Source organism: Coloeus monedula (assembly GCF_965178545.1).
Source record: "Coloeus monedula genome assembly, chromosome: 6".
NCBI classification, from domain to species: Eukaryota; Metazoa; Chordata; class Aves; order Passeriformes; family Corvidae; genus Coloeus; species Coloeus monedula.
Window position 1 is genome coordinate 29,285,248 of NC_138786.1, and position 19,548 is coordinate 29,304,795.

The 19,548-nt window shown below is 38.5% G+C and overlaps 1 protein-coding gene across 3 annotated transcripts in view; it reads right to left on the bottom strand.

Moving 5' to 3' along the window:
• The window catches only part of SIPA1L1 (signal induced proliferation associated 1 like 1), a 206,724-nt gene that overhangs the window by 55,623 nt on the left and 131,553 nt on the right, over positions 1-19,548 (bottom strand). For all 3 annotated transcript variants that reach the window (XM_082283512.1, XM_082283513.1, XM_082283511.1), the window contains 4 exons: positions 16,115-17,930; positions 7,778-7,908; positions 6,985-7,173; positions 612-786 (listed from right to left, as the gene is read on the bottom strand). In XM_082283512.1, coding sequence (XP_082139638.1) covers positions 612-786; positions 6,985-7,173; positions 7,778-7,908; positions 16,115-17,612 — 1,993 coding nt within the window. In that variant the 5' untranslated portion in view covers positions 17,613-17,930. The remainder of the gene's footprint in view (positions 1-611; positions 787-6,984; positions 7,174-7,777; positions 7,909-16,114; positions 17,931-19,548) is intronic.

Below are 19,548 nucleotides of genomic sequence, written 5' to 3' on the forward strand. Positions count from 1 at the left end.
CACCCAAGATCATCTTACCACTGCATTTTGTTGCAAAATGTTTAACAGTTAAAGCTGATAACATAAAGCTGTAACATAGCTGCCAAATCCAGTTTAATTTCCATAACTCAAAAAAGAAAAAGCACAGAGGGAGGAATACATTTGACAGGATGACTAAGACAAAACTGCCTAGAAGAAAAACTGCATGCAACAGACATCAGAAAAACAGCAGATCAACTTTTCAAGGTGAAGTTACATAGGTGGGTTCTCAAAGCATTTTGGAGACCATCTATAAGCATATCATTAAAAAAAAGTAATATACCAGCTGTATTGATTAGTCTTAAGACAACACACTGATGATGGATTTGCAATACCAGTAATTTTTCCACAATTACTGGTTTCTTGTTGTAGCTTTAGTGATAATTTCATACCAAATCAGTACAAAAATCGAATTATCTGAGTTGAGAGACCGTATGAGTACAGTTAAATTACACACGTGCTCTGCTTTCACTTAGATTAAGCAACTGCAGCAAAGATCTTGTTTTTAAGAATTCTTTTCAAAAAGGCAGTTAGCAACCATACCATGCATTTTGTTCACTTAAGGGGGGAAAAAAACACTGAAAAAGTCTTACTCTTTGTATCCAGCTGAGCACGGTACTTGTCAAATCCCTTGAGTCGAACTCGCTCTCCCAGGAGCTGAAGAAACTCCTCAAAGGCTGGACCTGCTGATTCATTATTATACATTTCCTCTTCAGTGCTTTGCCCAGCTTTGCAGTACATGATACCCACCTTAAGTTGGTAACTTAACTGCAAAAGGAAAAAGATTAAAATTTTATGTGTATACCAAGTGATGAAGCAACTTATGCACTGAATTCACTTCCACAATTTAATGAACCCATAATTCCCAAATGAATACCTGATTATCAGTCTAATTTCAAAAGTTAGTCTAGTTCCAAATACTCACTGTTTTCTATTGTAACTGCCTCGATGATTGCAGATTTAATCTGAAGATGTCAAAATGTTTTCTGAAGTGAAACACACATGAATGCTGCTTATTTCCAGGAGGACAACACCGCAGCTTGCAAGTGAATGTCTAACACTGAGCCACATGGGAAGTGCTGGCTGAGTAATGCCAGGACCTTGACTCTCAATTAGGCTGGTACCATGGCTGCCATCCTATGTTAAGCCTTCCATGAAGAAGGGTAGGGCACATCATGTGCTCATTTCTAAAACAAGTGACAAAATGAACATGCTCTCATTTCGAAGAGAGGATAGAAATTTTTCACCTATTAGCACATTCACCTGTTAGCAATGCTGAAAGACTCCGTGACATTCAGCTGGTCGTCTTCCCTGACTTAAATATGATGATAGTAACAAAGAAAACAGCTAAATTGAGAAATGCTGAAGATTGAGAAACCTTGAAGATACTATTTACTAGCATAGCTCTTCAAATACATTTGTGCTTTTAATTTCCATTTTCCCTCTAATTTGATAGTTGATGTTTCCTAATGCAGCAGAAGTTGAAGATGTGAATAAAGTAATTTTTTTACCCAACCGTAATTGTGATTCTTCAAAGCAAACTGTTTCCACCAATTCCAAATTGATACACGCACACACAAAAGGAGTACACTGGCATCATTTACATCTGGACTACAGAAAGACAAGCTACAGAAGGGAAGAAGGCATTATCCACAGCCATTTACTGCTGTCTCCAAAACCAATTTCACAGGCAGGAACTCTAATTGAAGGAGCACAGGGGAGAGCCTTGGAGTTTATGCATGTAATTCATCCAGTAGAAATGCATCCTTATTGCCCAGTAAATAATCTTTCCTCCCACACATGAATTTTTGCAAAGGCTCTGTTTCAAATAAACACCAAACACATACACCAGAATGAAGCCGTAAGAAAATCTATCAAAGCTGGCATGAGATTTACAAGTTTAGGCTACAGGTTAGTGGGAAGTGAAAAGACTTATTTGCAAGGGCACTGGAAGGAAAGTTATCTGAATATATTGTGATTTGCTCTTGGAAGATTCTATCCCAAGCCATGAGACAAAGGATTTTGAACTTGCTAGGATGATGTGGACACATAATGAAACCAAAATTCATTAATTTTAACCTATTATATTTATGATGGGATAATTTAAAGGTCCTCAGAAGTGGTCTTACTCTGTCTCTAAAGAAAGTAGATTTTAAAATTTAAAAACTCTGGAAATTGCAACTTTACCATATTCTTCCTTTACAACCAAGGATGAATGATGATGGGGATAAAGTATTAGCAGCAGGAAAACAAGGAGGGAAAAAGAAGGGTAAAGATAACCTGGCTTGTTTACTCCTGCTGAAGAAGTCAGATATATATGTCACAGTTCTAGTCTTTCCCTACTACAGACTATCCCTTATTTTATCACCTGACACACTACATGATTTGCATCCTCTAAATATGTCCAAATTTCTTATGACAAAACTCACATACAGCATAAAATCATAAAATGGTTTGGGTTGGAAGGGACCTTAAGGATCATCTAGTTCCTAAAGTCCTGACATGGGCAGCAGGGACACGTTCTACTGGACCAGACTGCTCAAATCCACATCCAAGCTGACTTTTAACACTTTCAGGGATGGGACATGCCCAGCTTGGCAACCTGTTCAAGTGCCTCCTGCAGACACATGGTACGGGAGGAGAAAGGAGGGGAGCGAGGAAGGGTGGTGAGAGGTGGCACTGCTGCTGTTCCTGTGGGAACAACTGCCAGCACTTTCCATACCAGCAGGAGCAGGTCCTGTCTCAGACCATTCAGGCATCTGCTGCTCAGATGTGCTTTCTCCATCCCACAGAAACAGGATGGATGCAAGTGCTTTGTGGAACCACAACACCTTAACTGTACTGCTAATTACAATAGCTTCTAGTAATTTCACTTAAACAAGTTAGGACAAGGAAAATTATTCTCATGAAGTACACTTGCAATATTTAAGCTTCACCTTTAGGTGAAGGAAGTATTTTCAAGGGCATAAACATAAATGGGATCTGCAGCACCAATGAGCAAGCAAACCACCATGCTTTATTGCTTTGAAAATGTCAGCCTAAGAAACTAAACAAGGACTATGCAGAGAGCAGGGTGTGCCTTCTAGCTGTGTTCTTAGATTTGCTATATTTTGAAAAAAAAGTTTCCCTAAGGACAACACAAGTTGGCATTTCTGAATCAAAAAGAGCAGATCTGAAGAAAGGCATGTAGTCCCCATTATTAGACCTCCTTTTGATAAATCTATGGTCCTAAGAAGTGTATAAACTACAAGAAAAAGCTAAAAAAGAAGTTGAAGCATGAATTCTGTTGTGGTATAAAACTACTAAAGTAGCATCTTCATTTTAATAATCTGAAAGCATTTACGTATTCATATATGTGCAAAAAGTGCACTTTAAGGATTTATCTAGCACCCAGTCAAGACAGCAGAAAGTACGGCTTGGATTTAACCAGTCAGCAAGTTTGTATTATGAACTGGGAATTATATTAAGAACCAAGTGATGTTTCTCAGTATTTCTGTGAATGAGGAATTGCCATAAAGATTAACTTCTACTGAAATAAATCAGTAATTGCCCTAATATTCAAATTTTTAAATCATATTTGGAAGTAAACTTAGAATAACTTACCAAGAGGTCTGCATTCAAGACAAAGATTAGTAGATGGTAATTAGCAAAGAAGCCAGTGCAGCCCTAGGAAATGACTGGATTGCTGTTTAACACAGAACCATTCAAATGAATGCATTTTAATAAATCCAATAAAAGAACAGCTAGGTGACAAGCAATGTGGACCATATGTACAGAACAGCAGATGTTACCACTCTAGCAATCTCAGAGGAAGTAAGGAACGAGCATACACCACCAGTACAAAACTAGGGCAAGAAAAATATTCCCATTCTGACTCTGAATGACATATGCAGATATTGAAAGAGTAGAAGAGACAGAGCTCAGCCATAAGAGTGATATGAAATTCAGAGAAAATATGTTGCACTGAAAGACTTGAAAAGTGCAATCTGTTTAGTTTATCATAAACGAGACCAACAGATGATTTAATCACTGCATACAAAAACCTTTGCTGGAAAAAAAATCTCACACCAAAATGACTTTTAAGATGTAGCAGAGAAAAATATCAGAAGTCTTAAAGCTGAAGGCAGATAAATTTAAATAAAGAAGTAGAAATTCTTAAATATGAAAACAACCAACTGCTTTAAGACCTCACTCAAATATAGAAAAGACATATTCTTCTAATGAAAACTGATGCATACAAATTTGGCTCAGTGAAGGGATTCCTGGGTGAAATTCAATGGCTAAGTCAGGCTAAGGTGACTTTATAATCTTAACTCTTAAATTTACAAAACATTTTATCTGTTATATCAAACAGGCACCTGTTCATGCTGTAACGAAACAGTGTGACATTCAGCAAGAAGTGATCAACATTCTGTGTACCTAATTAGTAGAGCAGCTGTTACCCAATTTTTGTTAGCTTAGAATTGAAAAAATGCAGCTTCTAATTAGTACAGAGTGTGCTTATCTTTTTCTGCTAGAAGTGTCAAACTGTTTCATTACCACAAAAACAGAAAATACTTTGATGCAGATAATAAAAATTTAACTATCGCTCATCCTTAATGATTTTCCAAAGTTTAAGTATTAGAAAACCATACTATGGGAGCTTAATAACATACAGGATATGAACTAAGGATAATTCAACCTCACAGTTTTGTTAGAATATCATAAAATGGTTTGGGTTGGTAGGGGACCTTAAAAATCATCCAGCTCCAATCCTCCTACCATGGGCAGGGACACCTTCCACTAGACCAGGTTGCTCATAGCTCCATCCTACCTAGCTTTGAACACTTCCAGGGATGGGGCATCCACAGCTTCTCTGGGTGACCTGTTCCAGTGCCTCACCACCCTCACATCTTAGAACTTCCTCCTAATATCTAATCTAAACCTACTCTCTTTCAGTTCGAAGTTATTCCTCCTTGTCCTGTCACTCTGTGCTCTTGTAAAAAGTCCCTCTCATCTTTCCTGTAGGCTCCCTTCAGCTACTGGAAGGCCACAATTAGGTCATCCCAAGCCTTCTCTTTTCCAGGCTGAGCAATCCCAATTCTCTCAGCCTTTCCTCACAGCAGAGGTGCTCCATCCCTCTAATTACCTTGGTGCCCCCTCCCCTGGACTCACTCCAGCAGGTCCATGTCCTTCCTGTGCTGGGACCCCAGATCTGGATGCAGTGTTCCAGGTGGGGTCTCACCAGAGCGGGGCAGAGGGGCAGAATCCCCTCCCTCTCCCTGCTGCCCACGCTGCTCTGGATGCAGCCCAGGACACCATTGGCTCTCTGGGCTGGGAGTGCCCATGGCTGGGTCATGTCCAGCCTCTCACCCACTGGCACCCACAGGTCCTTCTGGGCAGGGCTGCTCTCGATGTGTTCATCCCCAGCCTGTGCCTATACACAGGTGCAGCACCTTGCACTTGGTGTTCTTAAACCTCATGAGATTCCCATGGGGCCACTTCTTGAGATTGTCCAGGTCCCTCTGGATGGCATCCCATCATTCATGCATGGCAACTGCACTACTCAGCTTGCTAATTTGCTGAGGGTGCACTCAATCCCTTCATCTGTATCATTAATGAAGATACTAAGTCCCAATATGGACCCCTGACGGGCACCACTTGTCCCTGATGTCCATTGTGATTCTGAGCCATCAACCACTACTCTCTGGATGCAACAGTTCGACCAATTCTTTATCCCTCTAACAGTCCACTCATCAAATCCATCTCTCTCCAATTCAGAGAGAAGGATGCTGTGGGGGACCATGACCAAGGCTTTACAGAGGTCTGGAAAAATAGTATCTGCAACCCCTCCCTTGTCCACTGATGTAGCTACTCCATCACAGAAGGCCACTGGGTTGGTCATGCAGGATTTGTCCTTGTTGAAGCCATGCTGACTGTCTCAGATCCACCTCCCTGTCCTCCATGTGCCTTAGCACAACTTCCAGGAGGATCTGTTCCATGAGGTTCCCAGGTACAGAGGTGAGGCTGACAGGGCGGTAGTTCCCAGGATCTTCCTTTCCCCCCTTTTTAAACACGGGTACAATGTTTCCCCTCTTCCAGTCTCCTGGGATTTCCCCTGACCACTTCTCAGAGAGGGCTTGGCAACCACATTCAGCCAATTCCCTCAGGACTCTGGGATGTATCTCATTGTGTCCCATAGACTTATGTACATTCAGGTTCATCAGGTGGCCGTGAACCTGATCTTCTCTTACAGTGGGAGGGACCCAGTCCCGTCCTGGGTCCATCCACTCAAGAAGCATGGAAAGAGAGGTTGCCAATGAAGACTGAGGTATGCACACAGCTATAAAATGTCACTACTGAAGTTTATAATCATAAAATTCACTTCAGTCAAGGACTTTCATTTTGCTAAGTCTAAGCTGTATTGCTGATGAGCCTTGGTTCCATCTTTAAAAGACCAGGAGACTATCACCTAAGTGAAAATTATTTGTATAAAGAAAGGCTTAGAATATTTTGCCATGTAGTTTGTTCCAGGGGAAAGAAAAAAAGAACACCAACAAAACAAAAAGATACGGGCAGCACCCTGGTCATGGTTTAGCCAATACAGTATTACAACGAAACATGGGAGACTTTTCTTTTTAGTGTAACAGCAATAAGAAAAACAGAACTGCCTCCTTCCCACAGTCTTTGAAAAACAATAATGTAGCCTCTTTTAAAGTCAATTTAAATGAACAACTGCCATAACATCAATCTAAAACTTCAGGCTACCTAGAGAAATGAACTTGATTTCATACATACCAAATATTCTGCAAAACTTGGGGGAAATAAATGCAATGTAACTCTCCCTATAGATGATGAGTTTTAGTTTAAATGAGGCATTTCGACAGACTGACTCTAATCATATAAAGCTAAAAGATAATTTTGCAACTCATGGCAACAATCTGACAGATTAAGATCATTTTTTTAATTCTGTAACTCTGCACTTACCCCTTGCTCATCAAGCTTCATAAGCTGTTCTGTGACTTTTGGAGTGTTGAAGGCGAGCCTTAGGCAATGGATATTCAGCTCTGGAACCACATACTCCAGCACTTCTTTTAGGGGAAGTCCCCTGGCTGTGCAATGCTTTGCAGTAGAAGGGATAGCATCTTCCAGCACAGAGCCTCTTAATGTCATGAGCTGTGCACACAAAAGAACAGCACATATATTGACTTATGCACCGAGATTGACTAACAATAGCAGTGGAACTAAACATACTATTTTTCCAATTCTCAATAAAGATCAAGGACACTGAGGAATTTCTGTTAGCATAAGACCAACACTGATACACAAAATGTCACTCAGTGACAGCTAACAGTAGTCAGACTATTTCAAATGATTCATCAGATTAAAGTTTTACAGGAAACTACTACCTGGAAAAATTAGTATTAGTATAGTATTTCTAGCAGAGCATTTAAAGTAAAAGTTCTCACGTCTGCCCACTGCCACATATAAAAGTGAAGGAAGCCATTTCCCTCCTCTTTGCTTGCTTCTAGCTAATATAGCTCCTGTAAGTTTCTCAAGATTTAACCAAAACAACCTTTGCTTTCCTGTGTATTGGATGTTATGGAATAACTCACATACATTCTGTGCCAGATAAACATGTGGCACAATTCTGTCAGGAGGTTCCTGGATTATACAGAAATCTACTATCAATGCTGTAAAGCACATAAACCCCACACATGACACCTGGTTTTGCCTGCTCACTTCTAGTTTCTTTTACTATCACCCCTGAACTGCTTACCTCACTGGTTCTGAATATGATCCGGTAGTTGTACTGAGGTCCATTTTCTTTGATTTCCTCTGGCTTCTCTCTTCTTATACTCACAGCTACTGGTCCCAGGTTCTCATCTGCCCCAAAATAGTTCCAGTGCTCTTGTATATGAGGAAAAAAAAAAAAAGGAAAAAAAAAAGAAAATAAGAAGTCTGTCTTACTTCTTATATTTCAACTATATTTTCATGCTTGATTGTTACACTGGAAATAAACTGCCAGCTCCATGGAGTCAATAAGAGCATGTCTTCAAGTGGTACCAGGATGTCATTCTCGTGCTTCAGTTCTCTTGTGAGCTCCATTTATGCAAAAAGGCTGAAATTCAACATGGCATCTCTGCTTAAATAGGCCTAAAACAGGATACACCTCTTCCATCAGCTTTTATATTGCCATCTGTTTCATTCACGTTGAGCTAAGTAAGTACAACCAATTTCCTCCTTAAAAATAAAGGGAAGGAAGCCAAATGCACCAAAGTGGGAAACTCAACAACCTATGTTAAAATAGAAATGTCAAATAACTGTACTTAGCAAAGGATGTAAATTATTTATTTTTGTTTGACTGTTTCTTGCTTTTTCCATACACGTTACTCAGTCCTAAAATGGGAAAAACTGATGAAGCTGAAAAAGAAGTTAAAGGCTTGTTCACAGTAAAAGTATCAAATCATAGTACCACAGAAAAGTAAAGCACAAGAATAAAATAGCATACATATTTAACAGTGAAGTGTTCAACAACCCTAAAAGCAAATTTAAAGTGCTAAGAGTTGAGTTGAAAACCAGTCTAGTGGGGAAGGCAGCAGAGAGGAGAATACAGGATTGGTGAAATCACTCACTAGCTTAACAGCAGATTCTTTGAAACACATTTTTATATTTGTCTAACTATAGACATGTAAAGCCAAGCTTTACATGAAAAAAAGTTAGAAAAGCACATTTACAAAAATCAAAGCTCAACGATTTTAAAGATTGGTGTTGAAGGCTCTTCTGTTCAACCTTTTGAGCATTACGAACTATCTTGACTGGTGACAGAGGTATATCACCATTAATGAAGCAACATATAAACAAAGCTGCACATATCTTAAGTGACTGCTGAATTTAAACACATATTCCCTGAAAGAAAATTTAAGGGAAAAGTCCAAAAAAAAGGAGTCAAGCACTGTACAAGAAAAATAAGTCCCATGTAATCATTTTCCATAAGCTGCATGTATGAATGAATTTATACATGCACAAAAATACAAAGTTAGAACCACCTGAAAATTCAGCAATTCAAAGATGTGAAATTCGATGGAATGAAAGAGGGATGTAACTGCCCTAACAGGAAATGTAACCACTTGTCTTTACTACATACAGATTACTTGTTATTCTTAAAACAACCAGAATTTTAAATAAGAACTTTAGGAGCAGTCTAATATGAGCTATTCTACTATAGAGACAAAATGTAAAATATTTTAACATCATCATCAAGAACTGCAGCTTTAAAGATAATAAAAATAGATATTGAAATACACTCCATCTAAAGTGAATGGTAATAATTTTTCCAATTAATAATATTGTTAAAAAATTGAGAGCCTCATTTTTACTGTAATTCTTTTAAAACTTATACTTACTGGTCCTTGCAAAACCTCCCTCCAACATACTGAGTGCTTTCACACAGTTGTCCAGCACTTTAAGCCCCTGGGGGCTCTAGTCAATACCTCAGTGTCTGGTATTCTATTATCCCTCACTCAGTGTTTTCTGTTTAAAGATTTCAGAGCATGCATGACATAAAAGAAACATGCTTGCAGCATTAGAAGACTTGCTTTCTACCAAATCCCTCTGCAAGTCATGAAGAGCCAATACTATACATAAAGGTAATTAAAATTCAAAATTCTTCTAATATCTTGTGGAATATTCTGTAAATATTGTCATTAAATTTTGAGTGACTAAACTGTGAGTGGGCAAATTATTAATAGATTAGATCATCCATATAAGCCTAATTACATTTTTACAGTAGCCCACAGAGATAAGCCCTGTAAATGCCAGAGATGTTCTGTTGTTTAAAATTTCAAACTACCTTACTAGCACTCTAGCTTATTTTCTTCCTGCATTAAGTAGCTTGCTATTTTTTCAGAGTTTACAGCTCACCAAACAGTTTATGGCCAACAAGGTCAATGCAGAAGCAGCACAGTCTTTGAGAAAGATTAATTTTTTAATCAGCCTATTACATAGCTTCCAAAACCTGAGATAACTTGGCCATCTCCATACTAAACTGCTTAGTGACTTAAAAACAGTGATGTGGATTTGCTTTTATAATAGAAAAACTTACAGAAAAAAGTTATGGTGGTCATGCATACTAGAAGGGTCCAAACATTACATTAGTTTTCTATATTGAGAGCCACACAGTAAAATTTGTCTAACCTGCAACCACTCTAGCCTGCAATTCAGATAGAGAATTTTCTCAGGAGAAATTATTCTACATCTTGAAAACACATTTAAGAAGTGTGGCAAGAGGAATGTTTGAAGCTGCACACACATACACAAAATACACATACAATTCTGTATCATTTGATTAAGCTTTTTAATTAGCTCCTATTGCTTTGGAAAAATGCATGAAGTAGTGTGGAACTTTACACTTCTCTGCTAAGAGGAAATGTCTTTTATTCTCTTTTCCTTCAGCCAGCACTGCAGTGTCTTTCTTGCTGTCCTGTGCACATCCTTAGTCCTCTCCTCTACTCACATTTACTACAGGATTGTTCATTCTTGACCTTCATTCTTTCTCCTCCCCTATACCCCATCTCTGTATTCATTCTGCAAGATACAGTATATACCCCTGCATCTGACTACTTTTCCTTCTGGTACACTTCTTCGCACCTCCACCTGATTTTCTCCGACATCCTGAATCTCCTTACATCCAACAATTTTCTCTTTCCAGTGCACGAAAAGAAGTAGCAGAATTAAAGTGAAAAAAGCTTAATATCCAATCTAAATGGAGTTAATTAGGAATTTTATTGGGAAAACAAGGGCTATATCACAATCATAATTCAAGAACTTTATGTCAAACATGAATACCATAGAAGACAGCTTATTTCTCCACACCACACAGAAGCTCATTGGAAGCAACATTTCTCAAGGTTGATATTTAATTTAAACTACTGTTGAAAAATGACTTAATTAACAATCAGGATAACTAGCAACAGCCACAAATCAATTTATAAATCCATACCCAAAAGAAATAATGACTTGATTGTACCTGCTCATTAAAACAAACTATACATACTTTTAAAAATAGTTAAATATTTATCATGTCACTCAAAAGATACTTCAAGTGAAAGAACCAAAACTAAAATATTTATTTCCCTAGCAGATATTTATGAGTTTCCTTTGCAAAGGAAAGCCAAGTAAATGCACTTGATTTTGACTGAAAAGGTTCTTTTGTGCTTTTATCATATTTCTCTTTAGGTATCATGTTCAACTGATATTTTGTGTAATTGGACTAGAAATAAAAATCCCAAACGTTTCTCTTCTGAATGAAACTCAGCATCAAGCATTTTCCTCTAATCCTAGCTCAGCATTTACAGTACTGGAAAACTCTGCTCAGTAGTCCTCTGGAGACAAAAGGGCAGGCAGCATTTTGAGAGCTCTGCAAGTCTAGCCATATACTTGAAAGGCACCAACTAACTCTTGGACAGAATATGCAGCAATTTAGAGCATTAGAGCAAAGGGTATTTTTACTGGCTGCCAACAGTTAAAGGAAAGCTGACCAACAGCTCATTTGTTATAAAACCAGTTCAGGAAACTATTTACTTCTCAGTCAAGTCTTTCAACCTAAGCCAGTAACTAATATTTGTCCTAAATGGTAACATTAGCGACTACTGCATGAGGAGGATGGAAGCAAAACAGATGCTCTTGGTTCTTTCCATGAGAACTGTAATTCCCAGATGCAATTACAGGCACAGAGAAAACAGACTGCTCCTCTGGAGTGATAGGCTCTCTTTTCTGAACTGCACTCGGACAAGCTGATGGAAACAAATTTTTCTCTCCCTGCGATTTTAATATTGATTATAAATAAGTCTTTAGTAAACATATCTCTGTGCAGCTTTCACAAATTGGTTCTTGCACTGGCTTTGTCCTCTCCCCTTCTTTTTTATGCACTAGCTTAACTTACAAATGTCTAGACTTCAAACATTTAGGTAAATCTTTCTATCAAATACACCTTTTAAAACACACCATTATTTAATCACCTTGTAAATACATCTTGTGCATCATAAGTAGCATTCATTTCTTATAAGGATAAACATTTCCATGTGAGTTCACTGTGCATGAGCTTCTGTTAGTGAATTGAGAGAAAAGACTGCAATTCATATGGTCCTGCAAGGTTCATTTCTCTCCACTGAGTACAAAGGGAGTCTGCACAATTAGCCCAGATACAAAGTAGAAAAGCTGAATCCAGCCTTGGGAAGTACCATTATAAAGTTCTTTTCCCAGTATCTTTTTGTAAGTATCATTTCTCTTACTTCCACTAAACTGTCTCCACCAGTATTTTCACATTTAGAAGTCTGGACACCAGGCCAGAATACTATTTATCAATTCCACTGCTCTGTAGAGGGACCGATTTCCTTTACATACAAAAACTCATTCATTTGCATTCATTGAACTTATACAAGACTCATCCATAAATGTCACATGCAAATATTTTACACTAACTAGATGAAAATATTTTAATTAATTTGGACCATGCTAGTAATAGTGCAAGCTCACTTATACTTCCTCCATACACTGCTAAAATTTGAGATGGATCCATCATCTAAGTAACAGTACCTGTAAAAAACGAGCTATTGATTACATATAATTGAAGACTTCAGACAAGTCACCATCAGCATTTCACCACATTACTTTGAAGAAATTAAAAGGGACTACATGAACGCAATGGCTTTCATCCTTTTTTTTTTTTTTAAAGACACAAGATTCACTATGCTTTTTCTTTTCTTTTATGTGACAAGATCTATTTTTCATGAAATCATGCTGACTGGCATCATTGACAATTTTTAACTGGCAGTTATTTACTGATATAGTCCCAAATCACCTTCTTTGTGATTTCCAGTAGGAATGAAAACTAACTCAGGCTTACAATTCTCTGGAACATTGCTTTTTATTCTTTGCAAGCTCTAGGATAACTAGGGGGTCTCTAAGTCTGTGAAATTTTCCTGGTTTGAGATCTTTAAAAGCTATTGTTGTTGAATCAGAATTCTTCTAAGAATACTTCTAAGACTATAAAATTATCCAAAGCCTACTGACTTGATGAGCTGATCACACTGAAACTGTCTTTTGGCACAGTCTGTTCCGATTGTAACATCATAAAAATGCAACATCCTCTTCAAGCAAAAAAAATTCTGCATCGTTACTTGCTTCATGTTACATAAAAAATTCAGTTACAACTGACTTCCCAGATTTTTTCCCCCTATTATGCTGCTCTAAGTTTTATCACTATTCCATGTCATCAGCTTAGTCTAAAGTTTGCTCAGGGAATGATGATACTCTGGGTGGTCAACAAAATGTGTTTTGTACTTGTAGAAAATTGGGGTTTGGGCTATCTAATGAGGCTTCTAAAGTACAGCTTTTCAGATAAAAATCTCTGGTAGAAACAATGTCCCTGGTTTGGACTCCACTGGACTGAACACAAGAAAAGTGAATTTAAAACCCAATTTTATTCCTTAAGAAAAAAAAAAAAAATTGCAGCTGCTTCTCCCCATCCAATCCTACTGTCCTGGGTTGCAGTGTATTCTATTACCATCCTCATGAGCTGTGTGTTTCCTTGCCTCCTCCCCCCAGACTATCTTTCTGTTAATGGCCCATCATTGTCCTGCCTCATGACTCAGAGATAACTCCCTCCGGACTATCTTCTGTTAATGAGCCCAACCAACACTTGGCCTCATGACTCATTACCCCATTGTGAGATGCTCCACCCAGAGGGAGGAACCAAGCATTCCATCCTGGATATAATCTGAGATTCCGAACACCACAGACACCCTTTCCACTGGATTCCCAGAGGACAGCAGCTACATAGCCACCACTGGACCTTCTGAGGAAGAGCAGACCCTTCTACAGGATCACTGCTTCAACAGAACCACATCCATCGCTTCAGGAGGACGGCAGTCACCATCTTACTGGACTGCTACCGCCACCCTAACAGGGTGTCAGGTTGTATCCTGACTCTGTCAGTTTAAACCAGTTTTCTGCCTTTTTTTTTTTTTTTTTTTTTAAATTTCCCTATTAAATTGTTATTCTGACTTGGTGTCTCCTACTGGTTTGTTTTCAAACTAGTACACCTACTCCATAACACACATTTTTACATCTGGTTGCTCCTCACCAGTACCCTTAGGACTAGATTATGTCGATTTTATCAATTCATCTTAATTATATCTACAAAAAATGGAAATATAACGGTGACTGGATCTGCAGTAGCACGAGGGTGTGGCTTCCCTTAAGGAGAAGGCAAATCAATAAATTGTTGCCTAAGGGCTGAAATTCCACTTACACTTCTTTCCTCTTCTGCTATTCACTCTCATCCCTTACGTGGCAGTAGGACTTTGGCACTTACTCTGACTGCAAGGAAAGATAATATCCCTCACCATAACTGGAGACAAACAACCAAGCAGTAAACCCCAAATATATCATGATGGCAAGACTTCTGCTTGCTTGTTTAGTAAACTCAACTGGCTTATCAAGTTTTCTGATAACAAGAGAACTGGTACAAGGAAGAGGGAGGAATTAAGTCTCCCCCTCTTAGTGCTTAAATGCTGTAAATCAGGTCAGCTGTAACATGAAACTTTAGTTGTTGATTGCAAAACTCACTAGAGACTGACAGGTAATCAAATTGTTCCAGAGGGAGACAGAGAAGAATATAATTGCAAACAAAGGTCACAAACCTCAGGCTCTCTGCTCGAAACATACCTTATCCTATATCACACATCTAGCTTACTTTCTCCAGGAAACCATTATTTTTCCTAATTCCTCTGTCTTCGAAGGATAGCAACCAGCATTCTCAAAAAACATGGACCAAAGGCTACCTCTCAGCCCTAGAAAGAATGCAGAAAGAGGAGACTATGCAAAGAGTAACAAGAGCCATCCAACCAATGGACAATGCAGGGAAGAAGAGTTGGGAGCTGAACATATTTTGAAGGCAAGAGAGAAATGGGAAATGAGATTATTAGCAGTAACACGCAGTTAAGAAGCTGAAGGTTTTTCTTTTAACAGACCATCAACTTAATTTTAACCAGGCATCCCTGTTGCTTTTATCTGTAAGAAACAAGCTCTTTTGACCTGCATTCACTAAAGAGAAGAAACTCAATCCTAATCATTGGAAGGTAAGGAACAAGTACTCTCCAGGTCAGTCATCAGACCAGCTCTGTCCATCAGGAAATACAATACCATCCTGCAGACAGAACTCTTTTAAAGGACTTTTTTTCTGAAATCCTTTTAAAACATTTTTAGAATAATGAAGAACAGAGGGAGATCTGCATCTCATGGTGCCAGTATTATTTTGACAGGGGGGACAAAGAGGGGAAGTATCTGGGTAATGTTTGGGATTTGCTCTTTTCTATAAGTCAAAAGGCTTTGATCTGTTGCTTTGGGCTTTTTTTCTCCCTCCCATACACATTCAATGGAAATTATCATTCTTGGTTTCAGAGTAGAACCATGCGATAAGAGAACTGCACTCTGGTACACTGTTGTCATTGAAACATGGGTATTTATGTGTGTATATATAGTTATATCTATATAGTGTTAGTTTGTGTCTGCAAAATCTGACAAATTAGAATTTTCTTTCTAGAGTGACAGCTATAATGAAAACAGTGAGTGAGGAATACAGATTTTTATTTTTATTTATGTATTATCTACTTTGAAAATTTAGAAATGGATTATTAAGTTATTAGTATGTCCAAAGATTATTATAAATGCTAACTGTCCAAGATGTACATTCAATTAAATCCTCAGTACATCAAGTCTTGGCACAGTGGGAAGAAAGTTCCCATATTTTAGGATCTTCTTGTTTTCATCTTTCAAGTGTCAACCCCTGTCCACTTCCATGGGTACCCAAAGCTGTGTTTCAAGACACTGATATTTGTAGCCATCGCTACCACATCTATCAGCAATAAAATCCTCAATATCCTTATATTCCAAAACTCTGAAAGACTATTAGATATAGCACATACCATCAGTAAAATATACCATCAAAGAAATACATAATTCTTGCAAATACTATTAAGCATCAACTGAATTTTACATGTTTGGAAAACAAAGAATCATTCTTAAAACTCAAGGAGAAATAAAATTTACCTACCTTTCTGGTAGAAGAATTTTCGATAATAATATGCACCAAGGTCTACATGTTCAACGATGTATCTTTTCACTCTGTCTAGGTGTAAAATCAGGTTCTCCTTGGGAACTTCCAGAACTGCAACTCCAGCATTTGTGCAATGAGAACTCAGAGTCGACTCAAATGAGGCACTTTCACACCCACTGAAGGAACCTGAATTAGATTTGGAAAGGCTGATCTTCCTTTCCCCTTCCCCACCAATCTCATTACGAAAATAAGGACAACTCATCACTAGTTCATTGCTTTTATCATCCCCCTGGTCCATATTGAGACTTCCTTTTGAATTCAGGTCTTCAGTGCTGCCCATTGGAGAATTGAAACTTGCAGAATGTGACAAAGGTCCAGAGACAAGTGATGCTACAGCAGCAGCAGATGCACCTGTCGTTGTGTTCCGTCTTTTGATAACATTATGCCTGTTGATTGCTGCTTCATTTAAATCAAATAAAATACTCTGTACATCATAATGAGCAAAACACTTCGGACATGTCCAAGGCTTAATGCTATCTTCTGACCTGTTATCTTCAAGATCTGAAGACTTCCCAAGTTCCCCTTCACCTTTGGCATTGCGCAGCTTACGAAAAATAGATGAATCTCCTGTCTCTGATTTTGAGCGTCTCTTGAGTGGCTTCTCCCTTTCCTTAAAGAGTCTCAGGTTTTCCCTTTGAGTAATAGGTCCATCTATCACATCTAGAGAGAATCCTGAACCCTTGCTTCCACTGGCAATCAGGAGCTCACCGAGTTTTGTTGTGCCTGGGCTTCTCTGATCAGACTTTTCATCTTTATAGCCCTTCAATAAGTCAAAAAAACTTTCCCCTGAAGTTCCCTGCTTATCTATGGAAGATGTGCTGCCATACTCTCTGTGCAGAGATGGTCCAGATTTAAATGTAGGTGAAATACATTCATCAAAACTATCCACATCAAGCTCACTTATGGTAATGTCGCTGTTGCTGCGCTGCCGTATTCTGCGAAGAGCTTTCCTTGGGGAACTGGGATAGCCATCGGGCGTAAGAAACCTGGAATCTAGATTCTCAGATTGTCTGGTCTTGTTTTTAAGTGTGCTCTGGATGCTCTTTAACATGACAGAATCACTAGCATTCAGGTTAACAGAGCTTCCCTGACTCCCAGGACTGCTTTTAGAAGACATGCTGTCAAGGCAACTTGATGTTTCAATATCCTGACTAGATCTGCTTGCCTCCTTGATGTTCTCCTTCCTTGGGGGCCAATCAGCAATCCTTGCCCTGACCCCCATTTTAGGGACTCCAGGGGTAGAGGTAACGTGATGGGAACTCTCATTGCGAGGAGGTCCAACTGGTGCCATGACTGCAGATCCTAAGCTGCCATTCTGTGACCTGAAGCGCCTCATGTAGAAGTCATCCGAGTGGACTTTTGAGGTGCCATCTGTTCCGACTGATACCCCAGTGGCAACAGCCCTTTCGGTCTGGGACCGCTTCAAGCTGGTCATGGTCTTTCAGTATGTTCAACCTTAGTAAGTTCCAAGAAAAAACACAGTCATTTCTGCTTTTTAAATGCACAGTTCTCTTTTGGAGAATAGTCTCCAAAATACACAATGGTTGCATGAGATCTTAATCATGGACATTTAAGGACACAGTTAAATGCAGGATGTCTAGAAAATTCAGATATTCAGTAGGTTTTGATAAGCAGTAATTTCCTCTAACTTCTGCATTTTAAGAAGTAGCCATGCTCCAATACATTCAAATTGCTTCAACTTGTGCTCCAAAATGTCAGAGTCGTAATTGAATCGCTTACGCTTCTTTTAAGCCTAGAACGGAAAACAGAGATAAAATCATTAATTCTTTACTATATAACATTTTTTGGTAACTGACACTATTAAGGTAATTATTACACATAATTAATATTTTTAACAAACATGCTTTAAATCACACTGATCATCTCAAAAATGCAGCACTGTGTTACATGCTGGTGAGGAGTTTTCTCGATATTGTTGGGCTGCCTTCTGAAAAAATACTTCTGGATTCTGATTCCACACAACTAGAAATTTTTCATTCTGAATTGATTAGTGGTACTTTTTAGTTGGGTTAGTGAACAGTGTTACAAAGCACAAGTAGGGAGCTTCTCAGCTAAGGACACATACAGCATACAATTCCCAGAGAAATGATGTAAGAGCCAGATCAGGACTCCAATTTTTATTTACAAACACTTTAAAGAATTTACCATTTACAAGTCATACATCCTTGGTTGCTATTATGTATTAACACTACCTATTCAACTTTCCTGTTAATGTAAATAGCTGGTATGTTAACTAAAAAAAAAAAAAAATAGGCTAATTAGCAAAAAGTGTAAAAAATTCTAAGAGCATGGCTGTCAAGAACATTCATTTTGTGCTTTGCAGACTAGTTGCAGACTAGCTGCATAGTCCAGAAAGCATGTATTACCTCTGTCCAGAGTTTACAACATATAAGAAGGTTAAAACTAAACAGAAACACATACTTTTAAGTAACTCGATATGAAAAGTTTCATTTATTTCCCTGGCTAACAAAATTTTGTCTACCACAGCTCCTGTATTATCCAACTTCACAAAATCACAGAAATTAAACGCTTTCCCATACTTCATCAGTACAGAAGCGATTACAAAGCCTTTAGTACACTGCCCTTTGAGGAGCTAAAAAAAAATAATCCACAAATACATCCTTGCTGGTAGAAGACAAAAGCATGGGATTGTCAAGATAAAATCTTGCATTGCTGTGTACATCCTTTAACACAAAGAAGTTAATAATTTTCAAAGGCTGAACCAATTACACAAAATGTGTCCTTTAAATATTTGCCAAATGTGTGCAGAGATGCTGCTGAACCAGCACGGCATTGACAATACAGCATTGTCTAAAATCAAGGCTTTCTGATGCTTCCAGGGAAACCAGCACTTTCTGCAGTCTCAGAACTACAGTACTTTGCAGCACACTAATTAAATACCAAGCCAGGGAACTTTCTGCCTCCAAAGGCAGCACGTTTAAACTTCACTTGCCATATACAGCACCTCTAAAATAGCTGCTCTTAATATAAATCTCAACACATGAGGAATACTTAAAATGCAAGCTGACTGCATCACACAAGAACGGTGCGAGTCACCCAGGGTACTACTGTATTTGCACAGCCATTTACATAAACGCAGCTCTTTACCTTGTAATGCTGCTACAATCTTAGAATCATAAAATGGTTTGAGTTAGAAGGGACCTACAAGATCATCTAGTTCTAACTCCCCTGCCACAGGCAGGGATGCCACCCACTAGATCAGGTCTTGAACACCTCCAGGGATGGGCCATCCACAACTTCTCTGGGCAGCCTGTTCCCGTGCCTCACCACCCTCACAGAAAAGAACTTTTTACCATTTAATCTAAATCTTTACCTTTTTTTAGTTTAAA